General features: G+C 43.9%; 1 protein-coding gene across 3 annotated transcripts in view; it reads left to right on the plus strand.

The window, feature by feature from the left end:
• The window catches only part of RYR3 (ryanodine receptor 3), a gene marked incomplete at its 5' end in the record, with an annotated part of 572,808 nt that overhangs the window by 488,408 nt on the left and 67,782 nt on the right, over positions 1–16,618 (plus strand). For all 3 annotated transcript variants that reach the window (XM_081227519.1, XM_081227518.1, XM_081227520.1), the window contains 4 exons: positions 895–1,133; positions 2,495–2,576; positions 8,935–9,065; positions 15,650–15,970. In XM_081227519.1, coding sequence (XP_081083645.1) covers positions 895–1,133; positions 2,495–2,576; positions 8,935–9,065; positions 15,650–15,970 — 773 coding nt within the window. The remainder of the gene's footprint in view (positions 1–894; positions 1,134–2,494; positions 2,577–8,934; positions 9,066–15,649; positions 15,971–16,618) is intronic.

Here is a 16,618-nt window from a genome sequence, read left to right on the forward strand (position 1 = left end):
TCGTAGTCATTCCTGAGAAAACCTGAGGAGGATGGTTCATAAATACTTACAGCAAGCCTCACTGACTTTATTTCCTTGTTTTCATTTTTCTGATTGGCTGGATGATTATCATGAAAATCCTGTAGATAAAAAGCATCTGTCCTTATAGCAAGCCTGTCATAATCTTGTGAATAAGATGTAGAAATATGGAAAATAATAGATGACTTGTAGATTTTGTTCCAGTTCTAAGTTTTATAAAATAGTTTTAAGGGAAAGCCCCAGGTACCCATAGCTAATCTCCATTCCCACATGTTTTTTTCGGGGGTCTGATGAAGCTGTCTGTTTTAAAAGGGGCTGGCTCTTCTCCACTCCCCTTCTCCAAGCTAGGACATCCCTGAAAACTGATAGAAATCTAAGCTTCAGTTGATTTAATTCTCTGTTCTCTCTCTCTAAGAGGTCCTACATCACAGGAGAGCTAATATTTTTAACTAGTCCTTATGAAAGTTGCTGAGCCCATGTGGAGCTGCAAGAAAAGCTCCCCTCTCCCTCCTTTTAATTAGATATTTCCAGAAGAATGTAGCCAGCTGCAATATTATATAGATAGCAGGTGACCAATAGCAGTTTCTTTCTAAGTCGTCCTGCCATTTCCTAAGAGTTGAGCAGTCATTCCCTCAAATCAAGCATGCCTTCCAGTTGCTGCCCACCCCCACCCCCACCCCGCCCTTTGGGCTTGTGGATCCAAGTTTCTTTTTAGATGCTAATAACCACTCTCTCCATTTCTCCTGACTCCATATCTTCCAGGTGAGTGGGGTGTCAAATGTCTGCCCAGGTTGCACTGCAAGTCACCAGTCTCAAGAAGGGGGTTGGCCAAAGATTCAGAGTATGCTTCTGGTTTTGAACATTGTTTGCTTACAGGACAGTCATGAAGTCAGGCTCAGAGCTGGTGAAGGCCGGGTTACGAGCATTCTTTGAAAATGCAGCCGAAGACTTAGAGAAGACTTCAGAAAACCTGAAGCTCGGCAAGTTTACCCATTCCAGAACGCAGATTAAAGGCGTTTCTCAGAATATAAACTACACCACGGTGGCTCTGCTTCCCATCCTGACGTCCATCTTTGAGCATGTGGCTCAGCATCAGTTCGGGGTGGATTTACTCTGTGAGTCAGCCTGCTGTCTGTCATGGATTCATATGCATCTGGCCACAGATCAATAGGAAGTGGGTGGCTCATTCCCTTAGGCTGACCTTGAGGACAGAGTAGAGATAACTCTTCTACACTTTTTCCTTCTTAGATTTAAAAATGAAGTAATAGACTCTTGGAGGGGAAGAAATCCCCAAATTTGAGTATATAATATTTCATCTTTTCCCACTGTTTTTCAGGACCAGAATTTTCCACCCACTGGTTTAGCTCTCAGCCATTGTGTTCTCACTTAATTTGAAAGGTTATCTGAGAAATCCAGTAAGAGACAGAGGTTGCTCCCAGACACCAATTTTCCTGTAAAGAAGCTTTAATTTATTCATTGGATACCAGGAGCAAAGAGAAGCTGCTAACATTTCATTGTCTAAGCCTCCAGAGGAAGACTGTAGTTGGTTGTTTTTCTTTTAGTTTGCATTTAGTACCGTGTCCAGCCCTCTTATACTGCCACCAAGCTTCAGTTTCACACTTTAAATGGTGGCACATGATTTAATTAGTTTAACCAGTTGTCAGTAGCCAAGGCTGTGTCTTCCATAGCCTTCAACAGGGAAAATCAGTTATTTCCATGGGGTTAGGGGGAGAGGTAGGGGAACATTCAAACTCACTATTCTGTGTCATGGACACAATGCACTTCCTTGTTGAAAAATAAAAAATCAAATTAGTTCTCTTTATGTTAAATTGGTTCCAGCCTTATTGTGAGTTCCATACATTGATAGAGGCACGTAGCCTGCCCATTAAGTTCCTCAGCGAAACACGGCCTTCCCTTGGGAAACATGGCAAAATCATGATACAACTGAATTACCTTTTGAAAAACATCCATCAGAGAACTTGGAACAGGTGGACATGAGGAATTTTGCTTTGTCTCTACAGAGGTAGGGATATTGTACATATCTCCCTAAGAAAGGAACAAAAAGCTCATTCAAACTTCTTTGATGTCTTGCATTCTTCCTTTCAAAAGAAGGAAATAGTGCTCTGGATAAAATTTGATTACAGTGTCTCCCTCTATTGGAGGGGAAAAAAATACCCATCTGGAAGGACTCATTGGTCAAATGCTTCCTTTCCCTGAGAAGCAATGTGATCTGTATCAGGAGTCCTACAAAGGAATTGGGATAGCTCAGTGGAGGGTGTTTTTCAGTTGGTGTTTCCTCTCCCAGTTCAGCAACTGGCATTTGAGTAAAGAGGGGCTATATTTGTTAAAAAGAGAGAAAGAGAGCTCTTTGGCTCTCTCCACCGTGTGTTTTCTGTTTGCGGACCCTTTCTGTGTGCAGGAGGTGGGCCGCTGGGATTGATGAACAGGAATGACAGCTCTTGTTTGGTCTTTTCAGTGGGTGACGTGCAGATTTCATGCTACCATATACTGTGCAGCCTCTACTCCCTTGGGACAGGAAAGAACATCTATGTTGAAAGGTAATTAGCGAACAAAAGAGGCTAATACATTCAGGCTGAATGTGTTACTTACGTCTTTAAACATTTAACAATAGCATTTTTTCAATCCAGCAAAAGCAAAATGCTCACTGAAATGGCTTGGTGATTTTGAGCCTACGATATGAAATGTTTACGGCAGTATAAAATTTGTTAATGAGGCTTCTGAGATGTATGACTTCCCTGGCGATAGCTGGAGAATGCATGTGGCTGGAGGAGCAATATAGCCAAGCTAAATCATGTGCTGGTGGCCAAAAACATGTCGAAGAAATGTCTCTTTTTTCGTAATCACAGTTTCCAAATAGCCTCCAGAATTCCTGTGGTTAAAGCTTGCGGAGAAGCTCAAGGGACGTGAGGCAGTTGCTTTAGAGTTTAATGAGTTTCTGTGTGATCCAGCCCGGGACCTTTACCATTCTCGGCTGTCACATTAGCTATAGTTTTAGACAAGTCCACACTTTGGAAGCAGAAATGCTATTCAATGGTCTTGAGTCTGAACAGGCTGATTTGCTGAGGTGCTTAGGTTCCTGCTGTACTCACTACTCTGCCTGGAGCGATGGAGGCCTTCAGTGACTGCCTGCTTTTCACCATCAAATGCCGTGTGTTGTGTGGTTCTGTTTAAATCCACGGGGAAGATCAGGAAGATAAACAGTGTTAGCCAAACCCTAGACTTAGTCTTATCCTTGGAAGGCTTTTTTTTCCCTTTTCTGCCTTTTCAATCAACGATACTGAAGGAATTTGATCTGTGCTTAAAATTATTTAATCTAAACATCCCCTTGGTATCCATGCTCCATGGGCCTCCTCAGTTTATGATACCTTTACAAACAAACCAACGGTAAATCCCTATTTCACATCGAAACTTACATAAATTCTAATTGCAATTTCTTAATAAAGCAAAGACAAGACTTGTGCTCCTTCAAGAACTCAAGAGCTGATGACTTGAAGTCATGTGCTAATAACCAAACAATGTTGAAGAAATGTCTATGTCTTCATAATTACTGCCTTTAAGTAGCTTCTAGAGTTCAAGAAATCAACTGGAGAACTAATGACTAATTTATTTTGATTATGATTATAATTCCTTAGAGTTATGTAGCTTTCCTTATTGTTTTACATGAAATATAGATAAATGGTTCTATCCTTTAATAGGAACTGGGCAGACAAAAGTCATAACCATAGTTTATACCAAATCAACAAGAAAATTAATAAAAAATTTTCTGTTTAATACAGAATTGCACTTAGGGAAGGTGTCTTTACTTTCATTAAGCATTTGTGAATACTTTCTCAATATCTTTTCTTATTCTATCAGTTTCTATGTGCATATATACATACATCTATATGTGTATGTGTTTCTCTACACAATTTTTTGAAAAGCTTATGCATTATTCTCTTTTTTAAAAAGAAAAAAATTCAAAGAAAGGTCAACTCTGAAATGTCAGACCAGAAAAAGACTCTTCTTCATATGACTTTTTATATTTTATTCATATACTCACAGCACTGTGAATATTGGTGCCTGTGTTTTATACTCCACACAGGTAGAAAGCCAGGCTTGAGGAAGCCCCTAGATCAAATATGCCCCTATTGTCTCTCCATTAGTTAATGAAGCAACTAAGGAAAAAAAGATTTAAAATCCCCGAGTTGTCATGCTGCCACCATTAATGACTTTTATTTGTTTATTTTCTCTTGTATTGAGACAGTAAGACATACTTATTCAAAAAAATCAAACAGTACAGACATATGTAAAGTTAAAAGTCTGCTGTTTTCGGGGCTTCCCTGGTGGCGCAGTGGTTGAGAGTCCGCTTGCCGATGCAGGGGACCTAGGTTCGTGCCCAGGTCCGGGAAGATCCCACATGCTGTGGAGCGGCTGGGCCCATGAGCCATGGCCGCTGAGTCTGCGCGTCTGGAGCCTGTGCTCCGTCCGCAACGGGAGAGGCCACAACAGCGAGAGGCCCGTGTACAGCAAGGAAAAAAAAAAAAAAAAAAAAAGTCTGCTGTTTTCTTCACCCCAGAGCACCCCACCTAGTAACAGTTTGGTGTATACCATTCCAGGTGTTTTCTACATATGTAAGTTTTTACACATGTTGGATCATAATATTGCTTTGCAACTTTGTCTTGTTGGATGAAGCTAAAAACGGAATTTCTTTCTCATACAACTCATTTTTAATTTATCATTTAGATAAAATCATCATTAATTCTCTACTTTAAAAAAGATTAGCAAGTTTAGTACCTTTACATTTCTAGCTGCTTCCTAGCCTTTCTACCTTTCCTTTTTTGCTATGTAATTCCTTATAACACGTACATTTTATTTTGGAATATTCTAGAACTAATGTTCCTTGAGTTGTTTACCTTGGTTTGTATTTAAATGATTCAGTGTGTAGCCAATCCTTTTGAACTGTGTCTTTCCCATTCCAAAACTCTTATTTTGATTTATCTCTTGGTTGGCCAGATTCATCATATGTAGTTGCTTCTGTAAGAGCCCTACTCTTGAGTCTTTGCATATTTTGGACTATCATCCTTTGACTTTATATGTGAACAGTTTCCGTGGTATAAAATCCTTGGGTCATAATTCTCCTCCCTCGGAAGTATATAGCCTTTGCTTCTTTATGTTCTGACAGTGTGTGTTCCTTGGATCCGGTCATTTGTTCCCCATACACATGACTTTGCCGTGGGAGGGGAGAAGCTGCTGCTCACTGGGTTCTTTCTTTGGTCTTGAAGCTCATTCACTTCACTACTACCATGTCCCAGGGTTGTCCTTTCTGTATCAGCCCCTGCATTTCTTCTCAGAACTTAATATGCCCCCTCTGTCTTCAGAATTAGGTCCTCGTTTATTTAATGAGTCTTTCATTTTATTATATTGTTGTTGGGTTTTTTGTCTTAGATGTTGTTCAAAGAGCGAAATTATGTGTATTTATTGGCTTTTTCCTTAACCTCCCACATCTCTCATTTTCTCTTCAGTAACTTTTAGCTAATTGTTCTTTTCTGAAACTATCTCCGTGTTAATATCTCTTCTTATATTCTGTGAGTGTAGAGAGAAGTTTTCTGGTTTTTTCCTGGATAATTCTTCCTCTGAACTCTATTTTCTCATCTATTTCTTGGTCATTAGGTACATTTCTAGTTCTCAAGAAGGGAAAGGAGTACATGTGCATGTATGATGCATGTATGTGTGTGCGTGTATGTGTGTTCAGTGGAGGAGAGTGGACAGGGCTGAAACATCAGGCAGCTTCAAAACCTAGAAGCTGACTGAGAACTAACTCTTTCTCACTGTATCAGCAGTGCCTTTAGCCCTAGGAGTCATCCACCCTTATCCTTTGGTGTCCTTCCTCAACCAAAGTAAACAGCTGGTGCAATTAAGAGGTTGGTGAGGGCTTCCCTGGTGGCGCAGTGGTTGAGAGTCCACCTGCCGATGCAGGGGACACGGGTTCGTGCCCTGGTCCGGGAAGATCCCACATGCCGCGGAGCGGCTGGGCCCGTGAGCCACGGCCGCTGAGCCTGCGCGTCCGGAGCCTGTGCTCCGCAACGGGAGAGGCCACAACAGTGCCCGCGTACCGCAAAAAAAAAAAAAAAAAAGAGGTTGGTGAAATTCTTGGTGCATCCTATAGAATAGGCCTTTTGCTTAGTGATTTAATGTATGCTTCTTCTCTACCTTAGAGGAGTTGAGGCAGCAGCTACAAAACAGGTTACTTCCCACTCTTTCACTCTACCTCACCTCCACTGGTTCTCCAGGCCAGGCGTCGCAGGTCATAGTTACGGCAGATGGCGTGCACACTCCTTCCTACTCTGGTCCTGCCTGCCACTCTGCAGGATGAAGCCTGGGTCCCACCCACGTCCAACAGGTCTCCCGGGGCCTGCTCACACCCTTAAGTCTCATTGTTTCAAGCAAAACTCCTTTCCTGGGCTCCGCAAAATCCCCATATTTACTTCCAATGATCTCTACACTCTGCTCTAGGTCTTGAAAGAATGTTTCAGTTTCAGCATCTTCACTTGATTTGGTCCATATTTTGCAGTGTGAAGTTATCACACATTTTCTAATTTCAGCATAGATCTAAATTTCTTCCCAAATTTTCCCCCAGCTCTTGTGGGTTTTAGGGAGGAAAGTATTGGCTTGGCCTAAAAGTTCGTTCCAGCTTTTCTGTAAGATGTTATGGAACAACCCAAATGAGCTTTTTGGCCAACCCAATATAACGAAACCCACCATTTCTCTACCACCTTTTACTGAAGTTTCTTTGGCTAATGAATGTCTGTAGGGTTGCAAAGGAACCACTCAATATAGCTTGAGTGCATTGTGGACAGAAAAGATCCAGACACCTCAGTGATAGGGTTAACTGTTAGAAGGAAAAAGTCATTGAAACAGAGTAGAGACCTCTTTTGGGATATTTTCTAATTGAGGCAATACTGAGATGGTCCCTGACAAGCAAAGTTTTCAGATACAAAATTTCAGGGTAGGGTAAAGGCTTTTGTGTATTTAAACATGCCCCATAGTAAATGCTTGTTATCCCATCCGGAGACCCTGCAGCTTTGACATTCTGGCTTCTTGGTGCTGCTGGAATTGTTGGCTGTTGTCATAGTGAAGAGCAGTTAACGCGGTCTTGGGTTTGGGTTTGGGTTTTGGTGGGAGCTGAAGGGAACCCTGAGAACTGAATGCCTTCCTGTTTCCACAGAATTGCAGTAGTAGGTTGTTTGCTCTTGGCTCCAAGTGTGCCCTCTCTAGCTGGCGGTTTTCTCCATGATGGTTCTTTTTGTTTTAATTAATTAATTTATTTATTTTTGGCTGTGTTGGGTCTTCGTTTCTGTGCGAGGGCTTTCCCTAGTTGCGGCGAGTGGGGGCCACTCTTCATCGCGGTGCACGGGCCTCTCACTATCGCAGCCTCTCTTTGTTGGGGAGCACAGGCTCCAGACACGCAGGCTCAGTAGTTGTGGCTCATGGGCCCAGTTGCTCCGTGGCATGTGGGATCTTCCCAGACCAGGGCTCGAACCCATATCCCCTGCATTGGTAGGTAGATTCTCAACCGCTGCACCACCAGGGAAACCCCTCCATGATGGTTCTGTAACATCCCCCAAGATGCAGCCTGATACCCTCCACTCCCGAAGTTTCTGCTAGCGGGCTTCATATACACAGTATCCACACTCAGTTTGAGTTGATCAGTCACAGAGGAAGGCAACAACCCTGTAAGCTTGAACCCTGTAAACCCTTCCAACTCTTCATTATCGACCTACTGTCTGCATTTTCCACTAGCTATCTTTGTATCACAGTCTAACAAAAGACTCACATTATTGGTTTATTTGAAGAAATTTTTCCCCTTGTTTGGGAACTGACATCACTTGTGTAACTCACAAGGCGGGCATGTAGTCTGTCTGTGATTGAATGCCAGTGAGTGGCAGAGAAAAGATATTGATGGGTGGAAACCAGATGGCTCTGGTCTCCCATTCACCAGAAAGCAACAGATGTCAGCCCCCATATGGGGCCCTTCTAGCCAGCACTGTCACTGTGTCATCTCACTAGCAGAAAGGACCTGCAGGGTTAGAAAGTACAAATCCAAGGCTAAGCCCAGGTCTGCGAGGGGAAGCACTATTTCAGTACTAGCTCTGCTTTGACCAGCTGGTGGCTGGTTCCCATCACTTCTTCTTGAAGCCTTGGTTATCCTGCAAGCAGCACAACGCCTCTCAGCCGGAGAGCGATTGGGTTGGCCAAAAAGTTCGTTTGGGTTTTTGGCCAATCCAATACAAATCTGAACTAGGGATCCCAAGCATTTTGTTTTTGACTAATTGCTTGTTTCAGAGAAGCACTTAAAACCCAGAGCTTAAAACATGGTGGACACACAAATGTTTGTGGAAAAAAAGAGAAGTAATAGGTGTTAGAGCTCTTTCGTCTAAATCAAGCAATGTGTTTTAGGACCTGTTGTTTCTCTCGCAAAGCAGGCTTTTAGTTTTGTGTCTTATTGGTGCTTTTGGCCCATTATCTACTGTTCCCACTGGTGGACACAAGCTCCTTTCACAGGGAACAGACACAGAGAAATTACACAGAAGATTTCAAAACATTCTGAGAACCAGGAAGATCCGATTCAATTTGGGTGACGGCAAAACTTGCTCTCAGAGATGCTGGGAGAGAGGAACAAAGCTACATAGTGTATTATATCACCTTAGTTGCTTAAGAACTAGGTACCAGGGAGTGAGACCATTGTAAACCATTGGTTAGTGCCCAGAGAAAGGTGAGGGAGGGGGAAAAGCATGCAACCTCGCTGAGCCTGGGGCCCAGGCTGTCCAAGGGAGCTATCTATGGGGAAGTGGCCCACCAATGCATGGGGCCAGCATGGGGGTGTCACCACTTCTAAATGGACTTCTTTGTTTCCAGGCAACGTCCTGCCCTTGGAGAATGCCTGGCCTCACTGGCAGCTGCCATACCAGTGGCATTCCTGGAGCCCACCCTTGACTGCTACAACCCACTCTCAGTCTTCAACGCCAAAACCCCCAGGGAGAGGTCTAGTAAGTATCATCCCACAGAGGTCATCACTGATGTGCTTGAAGAAAGCAGCGGGAGGGAAGGCCACGCAGGCAGGGACGGCAGCCTGCAGCACTGTTGCTGGTGCATGTGGTCTGGGAGGGGCCGGGAGGTCAGAACTGGGACCATATGGCATGTCTCCATCTTGCCGGAAAAGTGGGCACAGGCAAGTACTTTGTTAGCACTAGACTTTGGTTCCATCTTCTGTAAAATGAGGAGACAGTGTAGTTGATTTCTAAATCCCTTGCATCCTAAAAATTCAGGCTCTCCTGTCTGCCCTGGTCTCCATTCTCTTTCTGCACCTGGGGATATGACTGCCCTTTACAGCTCCTCTCCAGAGTGTCAGTGGGAGGGGCACAGCTGCACTAATAACCTCGTTACACTCTTCAAGTCCACAGACAGGCCGTGTTTCCAAGGATGATGACCACGTGTTCTCCATCTTTGGGGAAAATAAAGCAGAGAAAAACACAAAAAGGAACTGAAATTCTACAAGAAAAAGAATTTGACAGGAGTGTTGATGCACTGAGTTCTAGAACAGTGGTTGGCAAACTCTGGCCACGGGCCTAATCTGGCCTGCTGCTGATTTTTGTAAATGGTGTTTTATTAGAACATGGTCACACCCACTCATTTACATGTTGTCTGCAGCTGTTTTAGCACTGTGTAGGGGAGGAAAAATAATTTTCCGTCTGTGCTTCATCATTCTTGGCTGAGAACCACCCCCCCACTAAAAAAAGACAGAATGACAGGAGAAAAACAAACTTTAACTTCTGTACATATGTGTACATAAGGGAGCCCCACAGAGATATGAGACTCAAAAGCCAGCCCAACAATTGAGGCTTATTCACCATCCTGATCTAAGGAAAGGGTTAGGAGTCTGAGGTTTCAAAGGGGGTAGCAATTCATCGGAAAGTGAGAAGAGGAAGGATTTGGTAAACAGTTTGCCCTGCCATGCACGTGAGTCTTTCAGATGAAAAAGTAATCTCGGGCAAGAGCTCTCTTCTGGTACAGGCACTTGTATCTAAGGTAAACTTTCTTTATAAATGCAGATTTTCCTTACAAAAGAGTAACTCTGTTTTCAGACACTCTCCTGGGTGTGCAGTTTCTTAAAAATAATCAGCTCAAAGTAATCCCTCTGCCAAAGGGACATGTTTGGGGGTGGCCCATTCTGCTCCCCTCCAACTGCAGTGACACAGTTGAGTAGTAGCAGCAAAGACTGTCGGGCCTGCAGTGGCTAACATATTTACTGTCTGACGCCTTTATAGGAAAAGTTTTCCCACCCCCTCTTCTAGGATAACCTAGAACTGGAATCCAAGGCAGGTGGTAAACCTGCTTCTGGAGGGTAAAAGAGAGAGTCCCCATGTATGGATGGATTGCGATCCTGCTGAAAGGCAATGGATTAGAACAGAAGAGCTTCCAGCAGGAACCTTGAATGAAGCTTGGACTCCAACTGGAGAGAACTACAATGATTTGATGCGACATGAAGCAAAAATTACCACACCATGGGTCTGATCAGTATTAAGAGAAACAGACCCCCCAAAATCATAGTAAACCATTTCTAACCAGAACCTATCCTATTCAGAACCAACATTTTCTTAAAATATTGATGCACAGTGCCAGCAGATGACTAGACTGTGCATCAGTTCCATTTGGTTCAAGCCCTCTTTTCAAGCTATCATGAGTCCTAAGGGTTCTAGGAGAGGAAAGGTTCCTGGCACACTTTTCTCTGTCACCACTCTTATTTCCATCTAAGAATCCAGAGTACAAATAAGCCTTGGTGGGCTTTATTCTCACTTGCTTTCCTTACTTCAGATGAAAGAAGCACATGACCCCCAGAAAGAATGACCAGGACAATTTAGACAAGACTGTTTAAAGTTCTCTTCCTGAGCTAGAATACAGCGGAGACTAGTGTTCTCAGAGCTCCTCGAGAGAGAAGCATTGCCAAGATGCCTCCACATTCCAAAGTCTCACGTGAAGTCTCTCAGTTAATTCCCCAACCTCCTTAGCCTCATCTCACCCTTCCTCCCCTTTCATGGACTAGGAAAAATATAGTTCCAACCTTGTTTTTCTCTACCGTCTCATGATTCCGAATGAGTCACATCTTGCAGCTAAAGTAGGAGCTGAACAACTGAGCAGGCTTTGGCAAAGTTGAGGAAGGGCTGTGACATCTGTAGGCAAAAGCCAGCTAAAATGTTGCTTCCCAACTCCAGAGGGACATGGGTCCAGTCATGACAGTGCTGGATACTAATACGTTTATTCTGCTCCAACTGTGATTCAAGAAAAAGTGTGTCTCTGTCTGTGTATCACCAATGTGTAGAGCTTGCACCTTGGGAAAGAGAGAGACCTACTCTGCTCTTGAGCTCCCAGAGGTAAGCCTGTGCGCCGCAACTACTGAGCCTGCACTCTAGAGCCCGCGAGCCACAGCTACTGAGCCCACACGCCACAATACTGAAGCCCGCGCACCTAGAGCCCATGCTCCACAGCAGTGAGAAGCCCGCATACCGCAAGGAAGAGTAGACCCCGCTCACCGCATCTAGAGAAAGCCCGTGCACAGCAACAAAGACCCAAGGCAGCCAAAAATAAATAAAATCAAATCTTAAAAAAATAAATGAATCAACAAAGACTGAATGCTGACCATGTGCATGGCTGTTGAAAAGTAGAGTGTACGTGAATATTTATTCTGGGATAACCAGGTTTGCCTGGAGCCAGAGAATGACTGATGGCTTGATGGACTCTGAGAAGGTAGACTTCATTCATTATACAAAGTAGGTGGCCTGAGGGACCAAGGGGGGAAAGGAATGTGACAGATGGTGTGACGTGACAAATGATGTGAGTCTTCGGTGGAGAAATACAATATGAACTGATTTATCAAGGCTTCAGTCAGTTGGGCATCTCTATTAATTAACAGTTGGTGTTTTGCCAGCAGAGTTACTCATATTAGGAACTCTTCTATCTTGTAATGTCCTGGAGCATTTTCTGACTCATCCAAAAACTGGAAAAGGTTTAATACTGTTATGTGCTAGATAAAACTAGATAAAATCTTGGGTTATGTGTGGCAGTGGTCTATGAATCAGAATATTAGATTGACCAAAACATCCTATTCACTAGCCAGTTTACTTCCCAAATCCTTATTGGAAAAATCAACCAGAGAGAAAGGAGGTCCAGTTTCCATGTAAGCTGTCTGCCTATACTACAGAGACGGTGCTCTCTGATGCTGTCTTCTTGAGGGAAGAGCTGCTTGGTGAAGAAAATACTACTTTGGAATCTAACTCAGTGGTGCCCAGTGGTTCTCAGACACTAGCGTGTATTAGAATCATTCGAAAGGCTTGTTAAAGAATGCCAAGTCCTACCCCTAGAGTTTGTAATTCAGTCAGTCTGGATTCTGAAGGTCCTAACAAGTTTCCAGGTGATGCTGCTGCTGCTGGTGGGAGGATTTCACCTTGAGAACCACTGGTCTAGCAGATGAAAGGCCAGTGTGTTCTAATGGTCCCCGCTTACATTCTTGTGTCTGATTCTAATAGGACCCAGCTGAGCTGTTTTTCAGGTAGATAACTCAGCAGCATTCATTCTGCGGGTTTATTATGTGGCATTTGAAGCACAAAACAACACGTAAATCACAAATGTTTCTTCCCCTCGAGGACCAATTACATATAAATAACTTTTAAAGGTCATTGTAATGACTCCAGTGAAGCAACCTCAAGCAACTCTGTGTTTCTCTTAGGTAGGAAAAAAAAAGTGTCCATGATGATGTATTGTCTGTGTGACATTTAAACACACACACACACCCTGAGCCTTCTCACGTATAATTTTATAGCAAACAGTTGTAAACTTCAGTTGCATCTGTGGCACTTGGCATTGTTCTGCGTGCAGAGCTTGAAGGTAGAATGTGTGACTGTACTGTTCGTACCTATTGATTCTGACACTGTATGTGTCAAATGATTTTGTTTGTGAGAGTCTCCCCAGACCCCCATGTTGATGTCACCCCTGATTCCTGCTGCTCTGCAGCAAGGTACAGGCTGGACTTGTTCTCTGCAAATGACCAGCATTGGCAGTGGATCGTGTCTAACCTGTATAATTCCCTTACGCTGTAAATCATAGGAGTTCGATGTTCTTTGGCTTTCATGCTACTAGTCCTTTTGAATTGTCTGGATTTAAAGGACATTGGTTCACTCCTAACTTCCAAGGAAGAGAGATCTGTAGCCTTCTACCTGCCAAAAGGCCATACCGATAGCAACCGAAAATCACAGTTAGGGGAAGGGTGTTAGCACCTCACAGGGCCTGCTCCAGAGCAGGGAGGCTCTTCCGAGTCATCCGTCACTGTGCAGCTGCACACCGTCTCCTAGTACCACTTGCAACAGCTACTGATTCATTGTCTCCAAGGCAGCCGGGATTATTCTGGATCTCTGCTCCAGGTAGGACAATTGTGACAGAAATCAAGACAATCCCTTCAATTGGCCAATATTCCTAAAGGCCAAGGAATTTGCTGTGGCCTCTTATTCATCAACCCTTCCATTCCTATGGACTTAAAATCTAGAAAAGAGAGAGACTTCACACCAGCAGTAACCCCATGGCAAAGGGCCTGCAGGCACAACCCAATACACTAAACGTCACATTTTATTTGAAGTTTCTGCTTTGCCCTTTGAAATTCATGAGAACTTTACACTTTACTTCTAATATCAAAAAGAATTTCCTCAAATCTTCTAGTGGATCTAATAGGCTCCACTAGTGGATCTAAAATGCACCACATTTTCCTGTTGCTTCTCTGACTCCCTAGCCCCCCTGGTGTCTGATGCTTCGGCCCCTCTGTGAGAAGTTTGGCCTGTGGGTGGAGTCTGCGATGAGCTGCCTCCCAGGCCCAGGCGGACCCTGGGGGCTATGACATAAATGGACGCTCTGCAGAGCTTTCGCTTGTGCTTCTTTTCAACCATGCCCCGCCCTGCCACTCAGAGCCCTTGTTTTCGTCTCACCCATCAGGAACCTCAGGATGTTTCTGGTCTCTCCTCCTGTCTTGGAGGGAAAGAGTGTCCTTTGCCTTAAGAAGAACAAGACAGATATCCCCTTGGCTTCTTCTGTTTGCTGTTCTTGTATCTGACTATGTTTAATATTGAACTCTGTATCATCTCATCCTGTCTGTCCTCGTTCAGTGAAGTGACCTCAGTCACTCAGCGTGAGGAAGAGATAGGGCTGACTCACTATTCCTTGTAGGTAAACCTTCAGAAACAAAAAGGTTTAAGCGAATGACAAGAGGTCTTGGCAGAGGTTACTTCAGGTCATCAATAACTTCTTTTGTAAATGCAGAAATCAATGTATGTGCAAAGTTTTCTTCCCTGAAATTTCAACTGGATGGAAAGTGTTGTTTCTGGTCCAGCTGAAAGAATCTTTGATGCAAGATGTTTCTTTTTCCTTTTTGAAACAGTACAGACATGATCCAGGTGACCCAACCACAAATTGGCAACTCAACACCGATGGGTTGCTTTTCCCCTAGCCCTGCCTTTCCTGCAGTGCATGCACTGAGGCCAGGATGGAGAAGCAAGAGACTGACTGTGTCACAGAGAAGTCTTATGAAATGTCCCTCGGCCATGTCTCTGTTATGCTCCTTTAAGATTCAGTTTATACAAATAGAACTACCGTATGACCCAGCAATCCCACTACTGGGCATATACCCTGAGAAAACCATAATTCAAAAAGAGTCATGTACCAAAATGTTCATTGCAGCTCTATTTACAATAGCCAGGAGATGGAAACAACCTAAGTGTCCATCATAGGATGAATGGATAAAGAAGATGTGGCACATATATACAATGGAATATTACTCAGCCATAAAAAGAAATGAAATTGAGTTATTTGTAGTGAGGTGGATGGACCTAGAGTCTGTCATACAGAATGAAGTAAGTCAGAAAGAGAAAGACAAATACTGTATGCTAACACATATATATGGAATCTAAGAAAAAAAAATGTCATGAAGAACCTAGGGGTAAGATGGGAATAAAGACACAGACCTACTAGAGAATGGACTTGGAGATATGGGGAAGGGGAGGGGTGAGCTGTGACAGGGTGAGAGAGAGCCATGGACATATATACACTACCAAACGTAAAATACGTAGCTAGTGGGAAGCAACCGCATAGCACAGGGAGATCAGCTCAGTGCTTTGTGACCACCTGGAGGGGTGGGATGGGGAGGGTGGGAGGGAGGGAGACGCAAGAGGGAGGAGATATGGGAACATATGTATACGTATAGCTGATTCACTTTGTTATAAAGCAGAAGGTAACACACCATTGTAAAGCAATTATACTCCAATAAAGATGTAAAAAAAAAAAAAAAAAGGTTCAGTTTAAGTGTTTTAACCTGAATATGACATCTAGAAGATAACCCAGCCTCTGGAAGCTTCAGTCTTTACAAAGGCAGCAGGAGAGCAAAAGTTCCTCTGTATCTGGAGCTTACTTGTTTGAGGCTCTGGGGTGGAAAATTATGTCTAAAGACCAAAGGAGGCGTGGACACAGAGAGAGAAGGTTGCACTATTTGTGCTTTTGAATTACTGTCCCTTTATTCTTCCTGTACCCTCTTGGTCAGTTCTGGGGATGCCAGACACGGTGGAGGAGATGTGCCCTGACATCCCCCAGCTGGAAGGCCTGATGAAGGAAATCAACGACCTGGCCGAGTCAGGGGCCCGGTACACGGAGATGCCCCACGTCATCGAGGTGATCTTGCCCATGCTCTGCAACTACCTGTCCTACTGGTGGGAGCGGGGGCCTGAGCACCTGCCCCCCAGCACAGGGCCCTGGTGCACCAAGGTCACCTCTGAACACCTCAGTGTCATCCTGGGCAACATTCTGAAAATCATCAACAACAACCTGGGCATCGACGAGGCCTCCTGGATGAAGCGCATTGCAGGTACCACACATGCCTTTCCTCCCCGGCCCTGGCCCCAGCCCCAGCCCCAGCCCCAAGACACCTGGACTCTCTTTTCTTCTCTTAGTCTATCTTTAAGCTATTCCCCCTCCCCACACTTATATTTAACAGTGAAAAGAATTGACTTATTCCCCTGTAGAGCTTCCTGGAGCAAATGCTCCTGCCTAACTCCGCAACTAATTCAGGTCCCTCGAATCTCCAGGAAGCCCTTCTTGATAAACTCTACCCGACTCCCATGATCATTGCTTATTTGCTTTTGGTACTTAAGAATTCCATTTGCTCTTACAGTAATAATTGTCCATATGTTCTTGGTAAGTGATCCTGCGTGTCTTCCACACGTACAAAACTCACTCCCATCTGAGCTGTACTGTAAGTTTCTAGCATTTGTATTTCACTTTATGCTTCCTAAGACACTCTCTAACTTAGGTTCACAGTAGCCTCACTTGGATCTCCGTCTTGTTTTGTATTCCTCCTTGCATGCAGTAGGCTCTTAATGAGTGTTGTTAGCTGATTTTCTGCTCCTGAAACAACTCCAAAAGAGGAGAGCCTTGGAAAATTAGTAACCACACTTTCCACAGTCAGGAAACCATGAATGTTTTAGTGTCCTCTGTCAGAGTAGAGTTGAGAAGA

The sequence above is a fragment of the Mesoplodon bidens genome (assembly GCF_964165515.1).
Source record: "Mesoplodon bidens genome assembly, chromosome: 3".
Taxonomy (NCBI): domain Eukaryota; kingdom Metazoa; phylum Chordata; class Mammalia; order Artiodactyla; family Ziphiidae; genus Mesoplodon; species Mesoplodon bidens.